The sequence below is a fragment of the Eimeria necatrix genome, genomic scaffold (assembly GCF_000499385.1).
Source record: "Eimeria necatrix Houghton genomic scaffold, Enh_scaff132, whole genome shotgun sequence".
NCBI classification, from domain to species: Eukaryota; Apicomplexa; class Conoidasida; order Eucoccidiorida; family Eimeriidae; genus Eimeria; species Eimeria necatrix.
In genome coordinates this window covers 32,501-47,910 of record NW_013652072.1, presented here as the reverse complement: position 1 = coordinate 47,910, position 15,410 = coordinate 32,501, and the positions used below count along the sequence as shown (strand labels likewise).

Genomic DNA, 15,410 nt, shown 5'->3' with positions numbered 1-15,410 from the left:
TGTGGTTTGCTGCTGTCCCTGTTGCTGCTGCTGCTGTTGCGTCGCTGCTGCCGTGTTGCTGCTGCGCTGCTGCAGCTGCAATGCTGCTGCTGTTGCTGCTGGTGCCGTGCTGTTGCTGGTGTGCCCCCGCTGCTGCTGCTGCTGAGCTGCTGCTGCTGCTGTGCTGCCGCTGTTGCTGCTGCGGCGCTGCTCCGCCGTGTGTTGCGACAATGGAATGAATAAGGGTAGGGAGTTTCCGAGGGTTTAGGGTTTAGGGTTTGGGCTTGCTGCTGATTAGGGTTTCGAGATTGCGGCCTGGGGCTGGCAAGGCAGGGGCCCCACCTGTCAGTTTGCTGCAGCAAGTTTCCCGCAGCAATGCAGCTTTGAGTTCAGGTGTGCGTACACCTGAAGCAGCAGCAGCAGCAGCAGCAGCGACAGCAGCGGGGAATCCAACTGCTGCTGCAGCAGCACTGCTTTGCCTATGCAGCACAGCTCCCGCTGCAGGGCGTTCAGGTGAGCAATTTAGGGGCTAGGGTTTAGGGTTTAGGGTTTTAGGTTAAGGGTTACTAACGAATTTATGCAGAAGAAGAAGCAGATGGCGAAAGGGACCAGCATGCATGCACTTGAATTTTGAAGAACCGACTACTTGCTGCTGCTGCTGCTGCTGCTGCTGCTGCAGCTGCCGAGACAGCAGCAGCTCCTGCAGTTACTGCTGCTGCCGCTAAAGACCACACCGCGAAGTCTTTAATATGCTTTGAACTAAAAATTAAATTTATTAAAGGACTTGTAGCACGCGTGTATGGTTCTTTTCAGCTGCACTGCTGCTGCTGCTGCTGTTGCTGCTGCTGCTGCTGCTGCTGCTGCTCGGCCGGGCGCCGGCGAAGCCTTGCTGCTGCTGCAGCCGTTGCTGCTGCTGCTGATGCAGCTGCAATAGCTGCGTATGCTGCAGTGTTTTATTGAACTCTTAAGGGTAGGACTGAAATCTGTTATTGTTTTCTTTGTCTTCATTTGATGGGCCAGCAGCAGCAGCAGCAGCAGCAGCAGCAGCAGCAGCAGCAGCAGCAGAGGCAGCTTCGTAGCTGTTGACCGTTGGAGCCCATCGGGAAGGAGACAGTCTCCGCCCTGTCTGTCGTTGTCCCTTGTCTCGTTTTGACTGGAAGATCTTTACTTAAAACCCTAAACCCTAAACCCTAAACCCTAGGACTCACACCCTAGGTTTTTTCTTGCGGCGCTTGGGCTGGTGACACGGGAGCTACGGCTGACGAATGGTCCATCCGAGCCCGAGCCCTAAACCCTAAACCCTAAACCCTAAACCCCCGGCCGTCAGATTCACCCTAATTCGCGAACATTGAATAAGCCTAGGGTTTTTTCAACCCTTGCTTCTTTCCCGCGTGTCGGCGCTGCAGCAGCAGCAGCAGCAGCAGCAGCAGCAGCAGCGCCAGCAAGCCTTGCTGGAGCGCATAAGGCAGCAAATATTATCTCTGGAAAAGCGTAAGCCCCAAACCCTAGGCCGCCAAACCCTAAACCCTAAACCCTAAACCCTAAAGGGGAAGACGGGCCTGCTCACTGCGTCTGCTGCGCCGTGCAGATGACTAAAGGGATGCTGTCTGTTGCTGCTGCTGCTGCTGCAGCAGCAGCAGCACTGCTCCCCATGCCCCTAGCGGCTCTACAGCTCACAGGTACCTAAACCCTAGACCCTAGACCCTAAACCCTAGGCCCAAGCTTTAGCAAACCAGCGCACAGAGGTGCGGCTTCGCACTGCTGTGATCAGCAATGCCTTGGGGTTTAGGGTTTAGGGTTTAGGGTTTAGGGTTTAAGAATTGGTGGTTGCAGGCCAGCGGGGGTTTCCCAGTTTGTCTCGATACGAAATTCCCACAGTGGAGACCGACATGGGAATATCTTTGCTGCAGCAGAGCCACAAGGTGCTGCAGCGCAGGCGGCAGCAGCAGCAGCAGCAGCTGCTGCTGCAGCCGGAGGATCCCCGGTGGGCAGAGGAAGAGGACCCCTGGCTCCTTCCCTCCTTCCAGCAGCAGGAGCAGCAGCAGGAGCAGCAGCAGGAGCAGCAGCCGGAGCAGCAGCAGCAAGCAGCAGCACCAGCCGGCGCGAGCGAGCCAGCCACTGTTGCTGCAAACGAAACAGGCAAAGCCGGAGCAGCAGGCCCCGCAGCAGCAGCAGCAGCAGCAGACGCTGCTGCTGCTCCCGCTGCGCAGGGCGCGCCGGAGAGCCCAGCAGCAGCAGCAGCAGCAGCAGCGCCTGCGTCCGAGTCTGCCCCAGCAGCAGGAGCAGCAGCAGAGCCGTCCGCACCCCCAGCAGCAGCAGCAGCGTCCGAGCCGCCCCCAGCAGCAGCAGCAGCAGCAGCAGCAGCAGCAGCAGCAGGCGCTGCGCACGTCTCGTCAGTGGGGCTGCCGCTGCCCGCGGGGCTGGAAGCCCTCGAGCAGCGCATGCAAAAGGCCTTGAGAAAAGAAAGAATTAATTTGAAGAGAATTACTGGAGGCACTCTTCCGGAGTACGGAGAAGCTGGCAGTTTGCCCATGCTCTGCGGCACTTGGCAGGTGACCCAAACCCTAAACCCTAAACCCTAAACCCTAAACCCTAAACCCTAAACTCTAAACCCTACGCGCTGGGGCGCGGCGACGAAACACGCGGCGCTGCGCGCGGGACGGGACTTCAGCTTGCTGCTGCCTTTCTTTGCAGGGTTTAGGGGGGCCAAACCCTAAACCCTAAACCCTAAACCCTGGGAGTTAGTAGGGTTTTCTCTTGCCTCTGCTCCTCTTTGAGGGTTTGTTTTCCTCAAAAGAGTTTCGGGTTTGTGGTGGTTTAGGGTTTAGAACAATGACAGCTTTTGGTGGTTAAGGGTTTGCAAGTGCATTGGGTTTAGGGTTTGGGGTTTGAAGCGGTTTGAAGCCGAGGGTTTGGGTCTGGCGGCGGTTGAGGGTTTGATTAGGGTTTGTGGCTCGCGGCGGTTTAAGCGTTTGGGATTTCTCTTTGTTTAGGGCTTGTCGAGGGTTTGGGGTTTGCCCCGATTTAGGGTTTCCCGAGGGTTTGGGGTTTGCGGGGGTTTAGGGTTGAGAAAGGGTTTGTGGCTTGCGGCGATTTGGGGTTTAGTAAGGGTTTGGGGTTTGCGGCAGTTCAGGGTTTCGCGAGGGTTTGGGGCGCGCGGGGGTCTAGGGTTTAGGGTTTAGGGTTTAGGGTTTGGGTTCTGAGGGTTTGGCTTTGCTGCAGACGCTGCCGGAGTCTCCGTTTTTTGAGTGGGTGTCTGGGGTTTCTTTTTACAGCGAGGCGGACAGCAGCGCCACGCCGGCCGCGCAGCAGCAGCAGCAGCAGCAGCAGCAGCAGCAGCAGACCTTCGGGTCTTGTCAGTGGCTGCCGCAGCAGCAAATTCACGTCGTCGAAACCCGCACCTTCAGACTGGGGCCTCCTGTGGTCTTTCTCGAGCGCCAAGAGTTCAAATCCACAGAAGGCTGCCTCCCCGAAGACCTCCACAGAGGTGCGGGACCCCGACAGCTAGCTAGCTAGCTAGCTGGCTAGCTAGCTAGCTAGTTGGGCGGCTGTCTGGCTAGCTAGCTGGCTGGCTAGTTGGCTAGCTAGCTAGCCAGCTGGCTAGTTGGCTAGCTAGCTAGCTAGTTGGGCGGCTGTCTGGCTAGCTAATTGGATGGCTAGGTGTCTAGGTAGATGGCTAGCTGGGTGGTCTAGCTAGCTGGCAAGCTAGCTAGGTGGATGGTTAGCTGGGAGGCTTGCTAGCTGGCTAGGTGGATGGCTAGATTTTTGGCTAGCTAGGTGACTAGCTAGGTGGATTGCCAGCTAGCTAGCTAGCTTGCTTGCTAAGCTAGCCGGATAGCTAGTTAGCTTGGTAGGTGGCTAGCTAGCTAGATAGCTAGCTAGCTAGATAGCTAGCTAGATAGACAGCTAGCTCTATGGGTAGAGCCATCTAAGCACACGATAGGTAGACATCTAGCTAGCTAAGCGCGCAGTTGGTACCTGTCTAGCTAGGCAGGCAGCTAGCTAGCTAGCCAGGCGTGCCGCTGGCTAGCTAGGAAGGCAGCTAGCTAGCTACGCATGCAGCTAGCTAGCTGCGAATGCAGCTACCTAGTTACGCAGTCAGCTAGCTAGGTACCACCGCCGCATATGTGGCTAGCTATTTGAGTCCTGAGGGGAATCTGTGGGTGTCTGCCTCTGCAGCTAACTAGCTAGCTAGCTAACTAGCTAGCTAGATAGCTAGCTAGCTAGATTTATGGCAAACCAGCTAGCCACGGGGGTGCCCCGCTGCCTACGTGGGTAGCTATCTAGATGCAGTGGCCAAGAAAGGGATTAGGGTTTTGAGATTAGGGTTTAGGGTTTAGGGTTTGTGTTTGGCGTTTTCAGTTTGGTCTCAAAAAGGGACTTGGAGCGTTGTGAGCGAAAGGGACAACCCAGCCATCAAGACGCGCAACGTGTCCATCAACGTCAGTCCTCTGCTGCTGCTGCTGCTGCTGCTGCTGCTGCTGCTGCTGCTGCTGCTGCCGCTGCTGCTGCTGCAGCATGGGAGTGAGCTGCGTGGTGTGTTGCGTTGTGCAGATCGAGTGGGAGAGCGCCGTGGTGAAGGAATACGGGCTGTACCCGAGCGAACCGCCTGCTGCTGCTGCTGCTGCTGCTGCTGCTGCGCAGCAGCAGCAGCAAGAGTGCGCGGAGGACGGGGAGGACCTGTGGCTGTCTGCTGCTGCTGCACTGCCGGTGGACGTGGCCCGGACCTGCACCAAAGCCGAAGGAGCAGCAGTTTACAGCAGCAGCGCAGCAGCAGAGTTTGTCATAGAGCCGCAGGGCGTTGCAGTGTCTCACGAGGTTTTGCTGCTGCGGCGGCAGCAGCTAAGTGCTGTGCGGCTCAAAGCCCTCAAAGAAACTCTCCGAAGACACAAAAGAGATAAATATGTCTTCAGAAAAAAACCCAAAAGTCTCGAAAAGTGGAGCAGCAAAAAGGAGGCTCTCTACAGACAAACCTGGAAACACTTCCTCGCAGAAGCAGACCCCTGGACCCAGTCAGCTAACTGCTGCTGCTCCTGCTGCTGCACCTGCTGCTGCTGCTGTTGCTGCTGCTCCTCGTGCTTCTGTTGCTGCTGCTCCTCGTGCTTCTGTTGTTGCTTGGGCTGCGTTTGCTGCTGCTGCTTGGGCTGCATTGGCTGCTGCTGCTTGGGCTGCATTGACTGCTGCTGCTGCTCGCGCTTCTGTTGCTGCTGCTGCTCGCGCTTCTGTTGCTGCTGCTGCTCGTGCTTCTGTTGTTGGTTGGGCTGCATTGGCTGCTGCTGCTGCTCGTGACTCTGTTCCTGCTTGGGCTGCATTGGATGCTGCTGCTGCTCGTGCTTCTGCTGCTGCTTGGGCTGCATTGGCTGCTGCTGCTGCTGCTGCTCATTGCGCTTCATTCGGCGCTGGTGCTGCTGCTACTGCATGCGCATTGGCCGCTGCGGCTCCACTTGCTGCTGCTGCTGCTTCCGCTGCTGCTGCAGCGCTTCACACGAGCCTCCCGCTGCTTGTGCTGCTGCTGCACTTCACCCCCTGCTGCTGCTGCTGCTGCTGCTGCTGCAGGAGTTTGTGCCCGTGGGAGCGCCTGCGCGAAGCTTGCTTCGAACCCCCTTTTCTGGAGTTGGCGGAAACTTTAAATCGACTAAAAGGAAAAAAAGAAGGAAAATATAAAAGTGGAAATGTCAGCAAAGCGGACTGCCGCCTCAACCACCTCAACATTCAGCTGTCTAGACACCCCAGCGGCGCCGAGTTCCTCACCGCCCCCGTCTACCCCTACGATGCTGCTGTTGCTGATATCAGTCAGTCATCTGCTGCTGCTGCTGCTGCTGCTGCTGCTGCTGCTGCTGCTGCTGCTGTTCGTGCAGTGTGCGTGGTTGAGCAGACCTGGTGTCCCGTAGCAGCTGCTGGTCTGCTACTGCTGCTGCTGCTGCTGCTATTTTTGCTTCGTGCTCCTATCAAATGCTGGTGGAGGCTTGCTGTTCACCTTTGCTGCTGCTGCTGCTGCTGCTGCTGCAGTTTCCCTGCGGAAGGTCTCAGGCTGCAACGACGGCCGCGACATTGTCAAGCCTAAAGGGCCTCCCAAGAGGCACACGGCAGCAGAGGAGCAGCAGAAAGCTTAGTAGAACAGCAGCAGCAGCAGCAGCAGCAGCAGCAGCAGCAGCAGCAGGAAATTGATTTGGGCCTTCCTATTCGCTTTTAATTGCAAATCTTTAGGGTCAGTAAAATGGCTAGCCTTTTTAAGGTGTACGTACACCGCGCGCGCTTCACCTGCAGCAGCTCTGTTTTAGCTGCTGCTCCATTCGCGCTGCTTCACCGTACAGGTGCCTTGCTGCTGCTGCTGCTGCTGCTGCTTTTGCAGCAGCAACTGAAACAGCAGCAGCAACGGGGAGAACCTTTAATTTGAAAAGCAAATCGTTTTTGCGTTTAATAATCGGGCCCGTCGGATCGTGGAAGCCAGCAGCTCCAGCTCCACTCGTCAGATAGCTAGCTAGTCAGCTAGCTAGCTAGCCAGCTAGCCAACCAGCTAGCTGGCTCAGGCGCCAACTTGCATGGCTAGCTAGCTAGCTAGCTAGCTAGCTAGCTGCCCTACATGTCTGCTACTCCTTCTACCCACCACAACCGCAGATGGACATCAACCTAGCTAGCTAGCTAGCTGGGCGGCTAGCTAGCTAGGTAGCTACCCATCACAGCTAGCTACGGCTAGCTGTAATGGCTCAGCTAGCTAGCTGTGATGCGGCCTTGGCTGTTTTGAGTCCACGCAGAAAGCCCCAAAAGAGGCCCCTGCATGCATGCGGATGCGTTGGCTAGGGTTTAACTGGACCTGCAGCAGCTAGGGTTTCGCGCAAGACACTAAAGCACTTTAAGGGTTTAGGGTTTAGGGTTTGGGATTTTGGTTGAGACTGAGCTCCACTGGCGTCAAATTGTTCGTATTCAGAAGCAGTTTTTCAAATTAAAAAGAGAGAAAGAAATTTATTCTCAAATAATGATCCCGAAGATCTTTTTGAATACTCTTTTTGCTTTTTTTGAAACATCATTTCAGCCACTTTGCATGCAGCCCTAAAAGTCCTCAAAGAAATCTCTGCCGGCCCGCAAGTCGTGGCGGGGCTGCTGCGACTGCGAGGCATAAACATGGAAAAAGCTGCAGCCTAGGGTTTAGGGTTTAGGGTTTAGGGTTTGGGCTTTCGGGCTGTGCAAGCCACACAGCCGGGGTCCAGGGTTTGCTGCACCTCAGCAGCAAATATACTTAAAGCACAGGTTTGGGTTCGGTGTCTGGGGGTTGGTGTTTAGGCTCGGGCTTGAAGCCGAGGGTTTAGGGTTTAGGGTTTAGGGTTTAGGGTTTACTTTCTTGAGCCGCCTGACAACCTTGGTCTTCATGAATTCCACCTTTGTCGCGTCGTGGATCCGGATGCGGTCGTCGTGCGCAGCCGTTGCTGCAAACAGCAAACCCTGACCCTAAACCCTAAACCCTAAACCCCCCTAAACCCTGAGCCCTAAACCCTAAACCCCCCTAAACCCTGAGCCCTAAACCCTAAACCCCCCTAAACCCTGTGCCCTAAACCCTAAACCCCAAATCCTACACTGCAAAACCTAAAACTACTCGATAAGCTGTCAGCATAGAGCCTGCGCGCTAAGAGCCAAGGCACCAGGCCCTAGCCCCTAGACACAGAACCCGAAACCCTAAACCCTAAACCCTAAACCCTAAACCCTAGGTACCAAACCCTAAACGCTGAACACCAAACTCAAAACTGAAGTTTCACATCTTGCGCTTAACAGTATTTACCCCTTGCCGTGCACACAACCAGAGGCACAAAACCCTAAACCCTAAACCCTAAACCCTAAACTGTCAAAACAAACCTAGCAGGGTTTTGTCGCTGTTCAAGGCCAGTCGCTCCACCGGGTTTTCGCGCCGTCCGTGCCCCGCCAAAATTCCTAGATGGCAAACCCTAGACCCTAAACCCTAAACCCTAAACCCTAAACCCTAAAACGTATCATCAAAACCCTAACTCCAATTCAAATCAGTCAGACAATCAAATCCCAAGAACGATCTCTTCCTTGAGGCGTCGCAAGAAGCCCTCGCCTCCCCAGACTCGAAAGCCCAACCTGTGGGTCTAAACCCTAAACCCTAAACCCTAAACCCTAAACCCTGAACCCTACCTGCTAGTCTATTGGGGTGCAGCTGCACCACGCGTACACATCCATCGCCGCAGCCCGCAAGAAGAGTGTCTTCGTCAAACTTCGCCTGCAAACTCAAACCCTAAACCCCGTGCCTCAAACCCTAAACGCTAAGCCCTAAACCCTAAACCCTAAACCCTAAACCCTGAACCCAGTGCCCTACAGACTACAGAAGCTCGACAACTTGTCCTGGTCGAGAAAGGGCAGCAGGTGGAACAGCTGCCTGAAACATGGCGCTTGTAAAGCTAGACCCGAACCTTGAACTCCAAACCCTAAACCCTAAACCCTAAACCCTCACTAGGGCATTAACTTCCGTCCTTATATCTGTTATTCTGTCTCTGAAGTCCCCGAAGTCGCCCCAACTGAAAATGCAGATTTCTCCTTCTTCGCAGCCGCAGCAAACCTTAGAGCCTCCCTGCGTCAAGGCCAACCCTAAACCCTAAACCCTAAACCCTAAACCCTAAACCCTAGAGGCTAACATTAGAACATGCAAGAAACGGCCAACCCTCGAAAAAGGCCCCATTATCTACATACCTGCCACCGTAGCGACTAGTACAGATGCAAGTTTTACGGCTTCACCACCTCCTAGGGTTTCAGGGTTTAGGGTTTAGGGTTTAGGGTTTAGGGTTTACTTTGGCCCTGAGAACGCTGGTGAAATCAGCATCCACTTCATCACTGCGAGCCTTCAGCACTCTTTTTCTTAAGTCGAAGACGCCCAAGTAGCCGCAGCCAGCGGCCAGCAGCATATTAGAAGAATAGCACAAACCTAAGCCGCAAACCCTAAACCCTAAACCCCAAACCCTAAACCCTAAACCCTAAACCCTAAACCCCAAGCACCGACCTCCGCAAGTCTAGAACACCCCAACGCAGTTTCCTTTTTTGCTGCGCTCTTGCCCAAAGTCGTTCGCACCCTACACCCTAAATCCCCAGCCTAAACCCTAAACCCTAAACCCTAAACCCTAAACCCTAGCTCACTCGAAACCCCCGGCATTTCCGGGGGAAATACCTTTGTGGGCTTTTTCTGCCGTTCGTCCCAAAGAGATATATTGCCGGTTTCGTCAGCAGCAGCAAAAGTGCTGCAGCAAATGGGCGTGAGGGCGTCGAAGCCAGTCCTAAACCACAAACCCTAAACCCTAAACCCTAAACCCTAAACCCTAAACCCTAAACCCTAAACCCCAGGCCTAATGTCTAAACCCTCACGAATAAATGATGAAGCGAAAAAGCGCCAACCTAAGGGTCATGAACTCAGCGCCACAAGTTGGTAACAGAGAAAACCTAAATGCTAACAGAGAAAACCTAAACCCAAAACCCTAAATCCTAAACCCTAAACCCTAAACCCTAAACCCTAAACCCTAACCTGCTTCGGAGAGACCTCCACGAGCAAACCCCCGAGTTGATATCAGATATGCAGCATCGTCCATCCGCGGAGGCACTTAAAATAGCTGCAGCAAATGAAGGCCTAAACCCTAAACCCTAAATCCCAAACCCTAAACCCTAAACCCTCGACAGGACTCCGAAACCCTAAACTGTTGTTTCAAATCCAGTGAGAAGCTGCAGATCCTTGATGTGAATGAATAATTAGGGTTTCTGTATTAGGGTTTGAGGGCGGGGTGTAGAGCCAAGGGTTTGGACTTTGAGGGTTTAGGGTTTAGGGTTTGCAACTACCATTTCCGTCTTTCCAAAAATGAAGAACTCTGCAAGACTGCTTGTGAGGGTTTAGGGTTTGCGTTCGGGTGTCTAGACACTCCAAATCGGCCTCTAAGAAGCGCTCTGGGGCCTCTTCGTCTGACGACTCGCTGCTGCTGCTGCTGCTGCTGCTGCTGCTGCTGTCTGCGTGCTGCTGCTGCTGCTGCTGCTTTCGCTGCTGCTTCTGCTGCTGCCTGAGCTTGCGCCGCTGCTGCCTCTTGAGGTCGCGTTGGTGGTCCCGCTGCTGCTGCTGCTGCTGCAGGTGCTGCTGCAGCAGCAGCTTGTCTGGCAGCAAATGGACTTCTACTGCTCCATTCAATAAAGCAGCAGCAACAACTTTAGGGTTTTTTGGATGAAAAGAAACATCAAAGACATGGGAGCAGCAAACGCATCGGTCTGTGCATTCCAGATTTGCTGCTGCTGTTGCTGCAGCAGCAGCAGCAGCAGCAGAGGGCGGGCTGGGCCGCTTGCTGCCTGCAGACGCCATGGCCAGCTGCAGCTGCTGCTGCTGCTGCTGCCGCAGTGCTGCTGCTCCTCTGCTGCTACGAGCAGCTGCTGCTGCTTCCAAAAGCCCTTGATTACGGGTCCCACCCGCTGCTGCTGCTGCTGCTGCTGCCTCTGTTGCTGCTGCTGCCTCTGTTGCTGCTGCTGCCTCTGTTGCTGCTGCTGCCTCTGTTGCTGCTGCTGCCTCTGCTGCTGCTCTATCTGCGAACAGCTGCGGCAGTTCGGGGAAGGATTGGGCCCTGCATCCCCGAGCCTCACCGCCCCAGAAAACCCTAAACCCTAAACCCTAAACCCTAAATCCTAAACCCTAAACCCTAAATCTCAGATTTCGGCTGAGAAGGCTTAGGAAGCTGCACAGGGTTCTAAAAGAAGGACAGATAATAAGACAAGGAGGTCGTGGGGGCCCCACGTGGGCCCCCGGGGCCCCAGAGGACTAAACCCTAAACCCTAGCTCTAAACCCTAAACCCTAATCCCTCAACGTCTACTTGCTACGAAGCTCAAACAGATATTTTTTCTGCGCAAGAAATATTTCGGGTTTAGGGCTTAGGGTTTAGGTTTGCAGCGATCCTCTACTGAGGTCCCCAGCTGAGGTTACGGGGCTTCTTGAGGGTTTAGGGTTTAGGGTTTAGATCAGCTGACTCACAACTGGCTTCATACTCCAGAGGGTTTTTCATGTCCACGTTTTAGGGTTTGACTTTGGGGTGTAGGGTTTAGGGTTTAGGGTTTAGGGTTTACTCAGGCCGCCCTCTGCGAAGCGCTCGCCTATCAGCGCGAGGGTTTAGGGTTTAGGGTTTGTCTGAGCTGGCCTAGTGTTCCTTACACTTTCAGAAACTCAGGTTTAGGGTTTTAGGGTTTAGGGTTTGCTGCTTATTAGGGTTTAGCAGGGCTATGGCGCTGCGTTTCTGCGCAATTATTAACTAGTAAACTCTCCCCTTTCCCACGCTTTCAGGGTTTAGGGTTTAGGGTTTAGGGTTTAGTAGCGATACGGCACAGCAGGCCTCTGGCCCCTAATTATTAACTGCAGCAAACCGCTGAGGCGGTTTGTGGGGCTGCAGCTGCTGCAGATCTTTACTAGAAATATTTTTATTTATATATTTATATATCTTTTTCAATACATTAATATATATATATATATATTATATCTATGGACATCTTTATTTCTAAATCTATATATCTGAAGAGCTCTTTACTTATGTACTTAATATCTATGGACATCTTTACAAAAATAGTCACTGCAGCTCTGGCTAGCTGTACCTAGCTCTGGCTAACTCTAGCTAGCTGTGGCTAGCTGTGGCTAGCTGTGGCTAGCTGTGGCTAGCTGTGGTCAGCCACTGCTAACCCTAGCTAGGTGCAGCTACTTTTGGCTAGCTGTGGCTAGATCTGGCTAGTTGCGGCTAGCTGTGGATAGCTGCGGCCAGCTGTGGCCAGCTGCGGCTAGCTCTGGCTAGCCGTGGCTAGCTGCAACTAGCTGTGGCCAACTGTGGCTAGCTGCGGCTAGCTGTGGCTAGCAGCGGCTAGCCGTGGCTAGCTGTGGCTAGCTGCGGCTAGCCGCTACAGTGGATGGCGGAAAAGGCTTTGGGGCCAATTCCCGTGTCGAAGCCAACAAGCCACAGCCAGCGCTGCTGCAAGAGGCCCAGCTAGCCATCCCAGCTAGCCACAGCAGCTAGCCGTAGCAGCTAGCTACGATATGCACAGCGGCAGTGCTGCTGCTGCTGCCGCAGCAGCAGCACTGCCGCGACTGCAGCAGCAGCAGCAACTGCTGCCGAACGGCGACCTAGCGCATGTCCAGCACTTTGCGTCGGAAAGCAGCAGCAGCAACAGAAGCAGCATGAGCAGCAGCAGCAAGAGCAGCAGCAACAGCAGCAGCAGCAGCAATGGCAGCAGCAGAGCCGAGACAGAATGCATAGAGCCTTTCTAAAAAAGAGGCCAAAAGAGGCCGTGGTGTCTTTCCAGAAACGGCAGCAGCAGAGCTGCTGCGGCAGCAGCATCAGTCAGTACCTGCTGCTGCTGCTGCTGCTGCTGCTGCTGCTGCTGCTGCTGCTGCTGCTGCTGCTGCTGCTGCTGCTGCTGGTTCTTTACCAAGGGTGGGGTCTCTGGTGTCGGTACCCAGGAGAGGACGCAGGCCTCCTAATGGGTCTCATCATAAGTCCATCACCTCGACCCTCCCAATGGGGGCCCCCCGGGGGGCCCCCAGGGGGGCCCCCCGGGGGCCCCCCAGCATCCATTCTTCTGTCTCTTTCTGACCCCCCGTGGGGGGGCGAGCGTCTCATTTCCCATGGGGGCGGGAGGGCCCCATGGGGGCCCCCATGGGGCCCCCCGTGGGGGCCCCCATGGGGGCCCCCGTGGGGGCCCCCTAGGGGGCCCCCGTGGGGGCTGCCGTGGGGGCCCCCCCGGGGGCTCCCGTGGGGGCTTCCGTGGGGGCCCCCCCGCACGCCCCTGTAGTCCGGCAAGTCCCTCAAGCGGGCCCCCATGGGGGGCCCCCCTGGGGCCCACCCAGGGCCATCTGCTGGGTGGTGGGAGGCCTTGAGGGGCCCCTCTTCCCCTCTTCTCCAGGAGCAGTACCCTCGGGGGTCTCCCCCGCCGGAGTGGGCGTTTCCGGGGCCCCCGGGGCCCCCGGGGCCCCCCGGGGCCCCCGGGGCCCCCGGGCCCCCGGGGGCCCCCGGGGGGCCCCCCCCCATCCACCCCATGGGGGGCCCCCTGCCCACCCGCATTGAGGGAGGGACTTGGCGGCCCATGGGGGGCAGCAGCGGCCGCCCCCTGGCGTGCATGAGGGAGAGGCGGCGCTCCTGCTGCTGCTGCTGCTGCTGCTGCTGCTGCTGCTGCTGCTGCTGCCGCAGCCGGCGCTGCAGCCGCGGGTGCATGCGCCTCGAGAGACTTTTGTGTCTCGAAAGAGACACTCCCCTCCTTTCCAAGGAGGCCCTTGCTGCTGCTCCCTCGGGGCTGTCGAAGCTGTCCCGGCGGCTGCGGCAGTACTCATCTTGCTGCTGCTGCTGCTGCTGCTGCTGCTGCTGCTGCTGCTGCTGCTGGTAGTGGCGGCTGCGGGGGGGGGAGCAGCGCAGCGAACGCGCTGTGCTGCCTTCGCGGGAGAGACAGCCCCCGCTGCCTTGTCTGCTGAGGGACACTGTGGGTGTTGCTGCTGCTGCTGCTGCTGCTGCTGCTGCTGCGCTTTCTGCTGCTGCTGCAGCAGGCGCTTCTGGGGAAGGCGCAGGGGGCCCCCACGGGTCCGGGGACTCTGGCGCCTCTGCTGCTGCTGCTGCTGCTGCTGCTGCTGCTGCTTCGCTTTCCCGGAAAGGCGAAGCCCTGCGAGATGAGAAGCCCCTGCTGCTGCTGCTGCTGTTGCTGTTGCTGCTGCCGCTGATCGAGTTGTGCGGCCTTTCTCTCCTGCCATAGGCGCTGGCGCTGCTGCGCGCTTCCCTTATGCTGCTGCTGCTGCTGCTGTTGCTGCTGGTGTTGCTGCTGTTGTGGGCTGAGTCCTCATACTTCGAGGGAAACAGGCGGAAGCTCTCTCTACTTCGGTAAAAGCTGCTGCTGCTGCTGCTGCTGCTGCTGCTGCTGTGGCTCCTGTACGCCTCTGCTGCCATAGTGCTGGTGTGCCTCCTGTAGCCCTCAGTTCTCCAGCTACTACTACTACTACTGCTGCTGCTGCTGCTGCTGCTGCTGCTGCTTCTGCTTCTGCTGCTGCTGCTGTCACTAAGGGATGTTCTGCTGCTGTTGCGCCTACTGATGGGCAGCTCTTCCCGCAGTGGAGAAGACAGAGGGGCCCAGGGGTCTCTTCCATCATCGTCATCTTCCTCTGCTGCTGCTGCTGCTGCTGCTGCTGCTGCTGCTGCTGCTGCTGCTGCTGCTGCTGGTTTTGCTGCATCGTGGCTAGGTGCTTGTGAAGCCGTTGTTGCTGCTGCTGCTGCTAATGCCGGTTCTGCCTTGCTCGCAGTTGCTGCTGCAGCTCTTCTTGCTGCAGTGCTTGTTGCTGCAGACACGGCAGGCTCTCGAGCCTCTGCTGCTTCTGCTGCTGTCAGTGCTGCGTCTGTTGCTGCTGCTGTCTCTTCGTGTACTGCTGCTGCTGTCCCCTCCACTGCTGCTGCCGCACGGCCTGCTGCTGCTGCTGCTGGGTCTTCTGCTGCTGCATGCGGAGGTGCAGAAGCTGCTTCTTCTGGTGCTGCAGCAGCAGCTGCGTCTGCAGCCTCAGACTCTGCTGCTGCTGGCGCAGTTGTTGCTGTTGCTGCTGCTGCTGCTACCTCAACGGCAGCCTTCACATCCTCGGTCGTCCTGTCTGCTGCCTCTTCCGTTGCTGCTGCTGCCGACTGTGCTGCTGCTGCTGCTGCTGCTGCTGCAGTTGTTGCTTCTGCTGCTGATACAATTTGGCTAGCTGCTGCTTCCTGTTCATTCGTTTCTGTTGCTTTCTCCAGTCTTTGGGCTGGTGTTGCTGGTTCTACCTCTGCTGCTGCTGCTGCTGCTCGTGTATCAGCTGCTGCTGCTGCTGTCTGAGCAGCTGCTGCTGCTGTCTCAGCTGCTGCTGCTGACTCAGCTGCGGCTGCTGTCTCAGCTGCTGCTGCTGCTTCCTCTGTATCCTGCTGCTCTAAGCCCGCCGCCAGTAATTCCCCCTTAGGAGAAGTAGCTGCTGCTCCGGGTGCTGCTTCTGGTTCTGCTTCTGCTGCAGCAGCGACAGCAGCGGCAGCAGCAGCTGCTGCTTGTGCTGCTGCAGTGACCAGTGGGCTCGGACCACTGCTTGTATCCATATATTCTTCGACAGCAACAGCTGCTGCGTCTACTTCAGCAGCTGCTGCTGCTTCTGCAGTTGCTGCTGTTGCTGCTGCTTCTGCAGCACCTGCACACAGCTGGCCATCGTGTGCTGCAGCAACTACTTCCTGCTGCCCACGCCGCAGAGGCAGCAGCAGCAGCTGCTGCTGCTGCTGCTGCTCCGCTACTGCAACACGTTTAGCCAGAGAAGGGGCAACACCTCCTTCTCTAGGTGACTGTTCTGCTTCAAGGCCGCCCTTGGAGCTGCTGCTGCTGATATCCGTCGCAGCAGCAGCAGCAGCAGCAGCTGCTGCTGCTGCTGCTTCCGCTGCAGCTG

At 56.5% G+C, this 15,410-nt stretch overlaps 1 protein-coding gene across 1 annotated transcript; it reads left to right on the top strand.

Moving 5' to 3' along the window:
- Positions 1 to 1,868: 1,868 nt before the first annotated feature.
- ENH_00010850 (RON10, related) lies at positions 1,869 to 3,495 on the top strand (the record flags this gene model as incomplete). Its single annotated transcript, XM_013578831.1, has 2 exons — positions 1,869 to 2,531; positions 3,202 to 3,495. 2 exons carry the CDS (start codon positions 1,869 to 1,871, stop codon positions 3,493 to 3,495), a joined length of 957 nt encoding a protein of 318 aa, XP_013434285.1.
- Between the last annotated feature and the right edge of the window lie 11,915 nt (positions 3,496 to 15,410).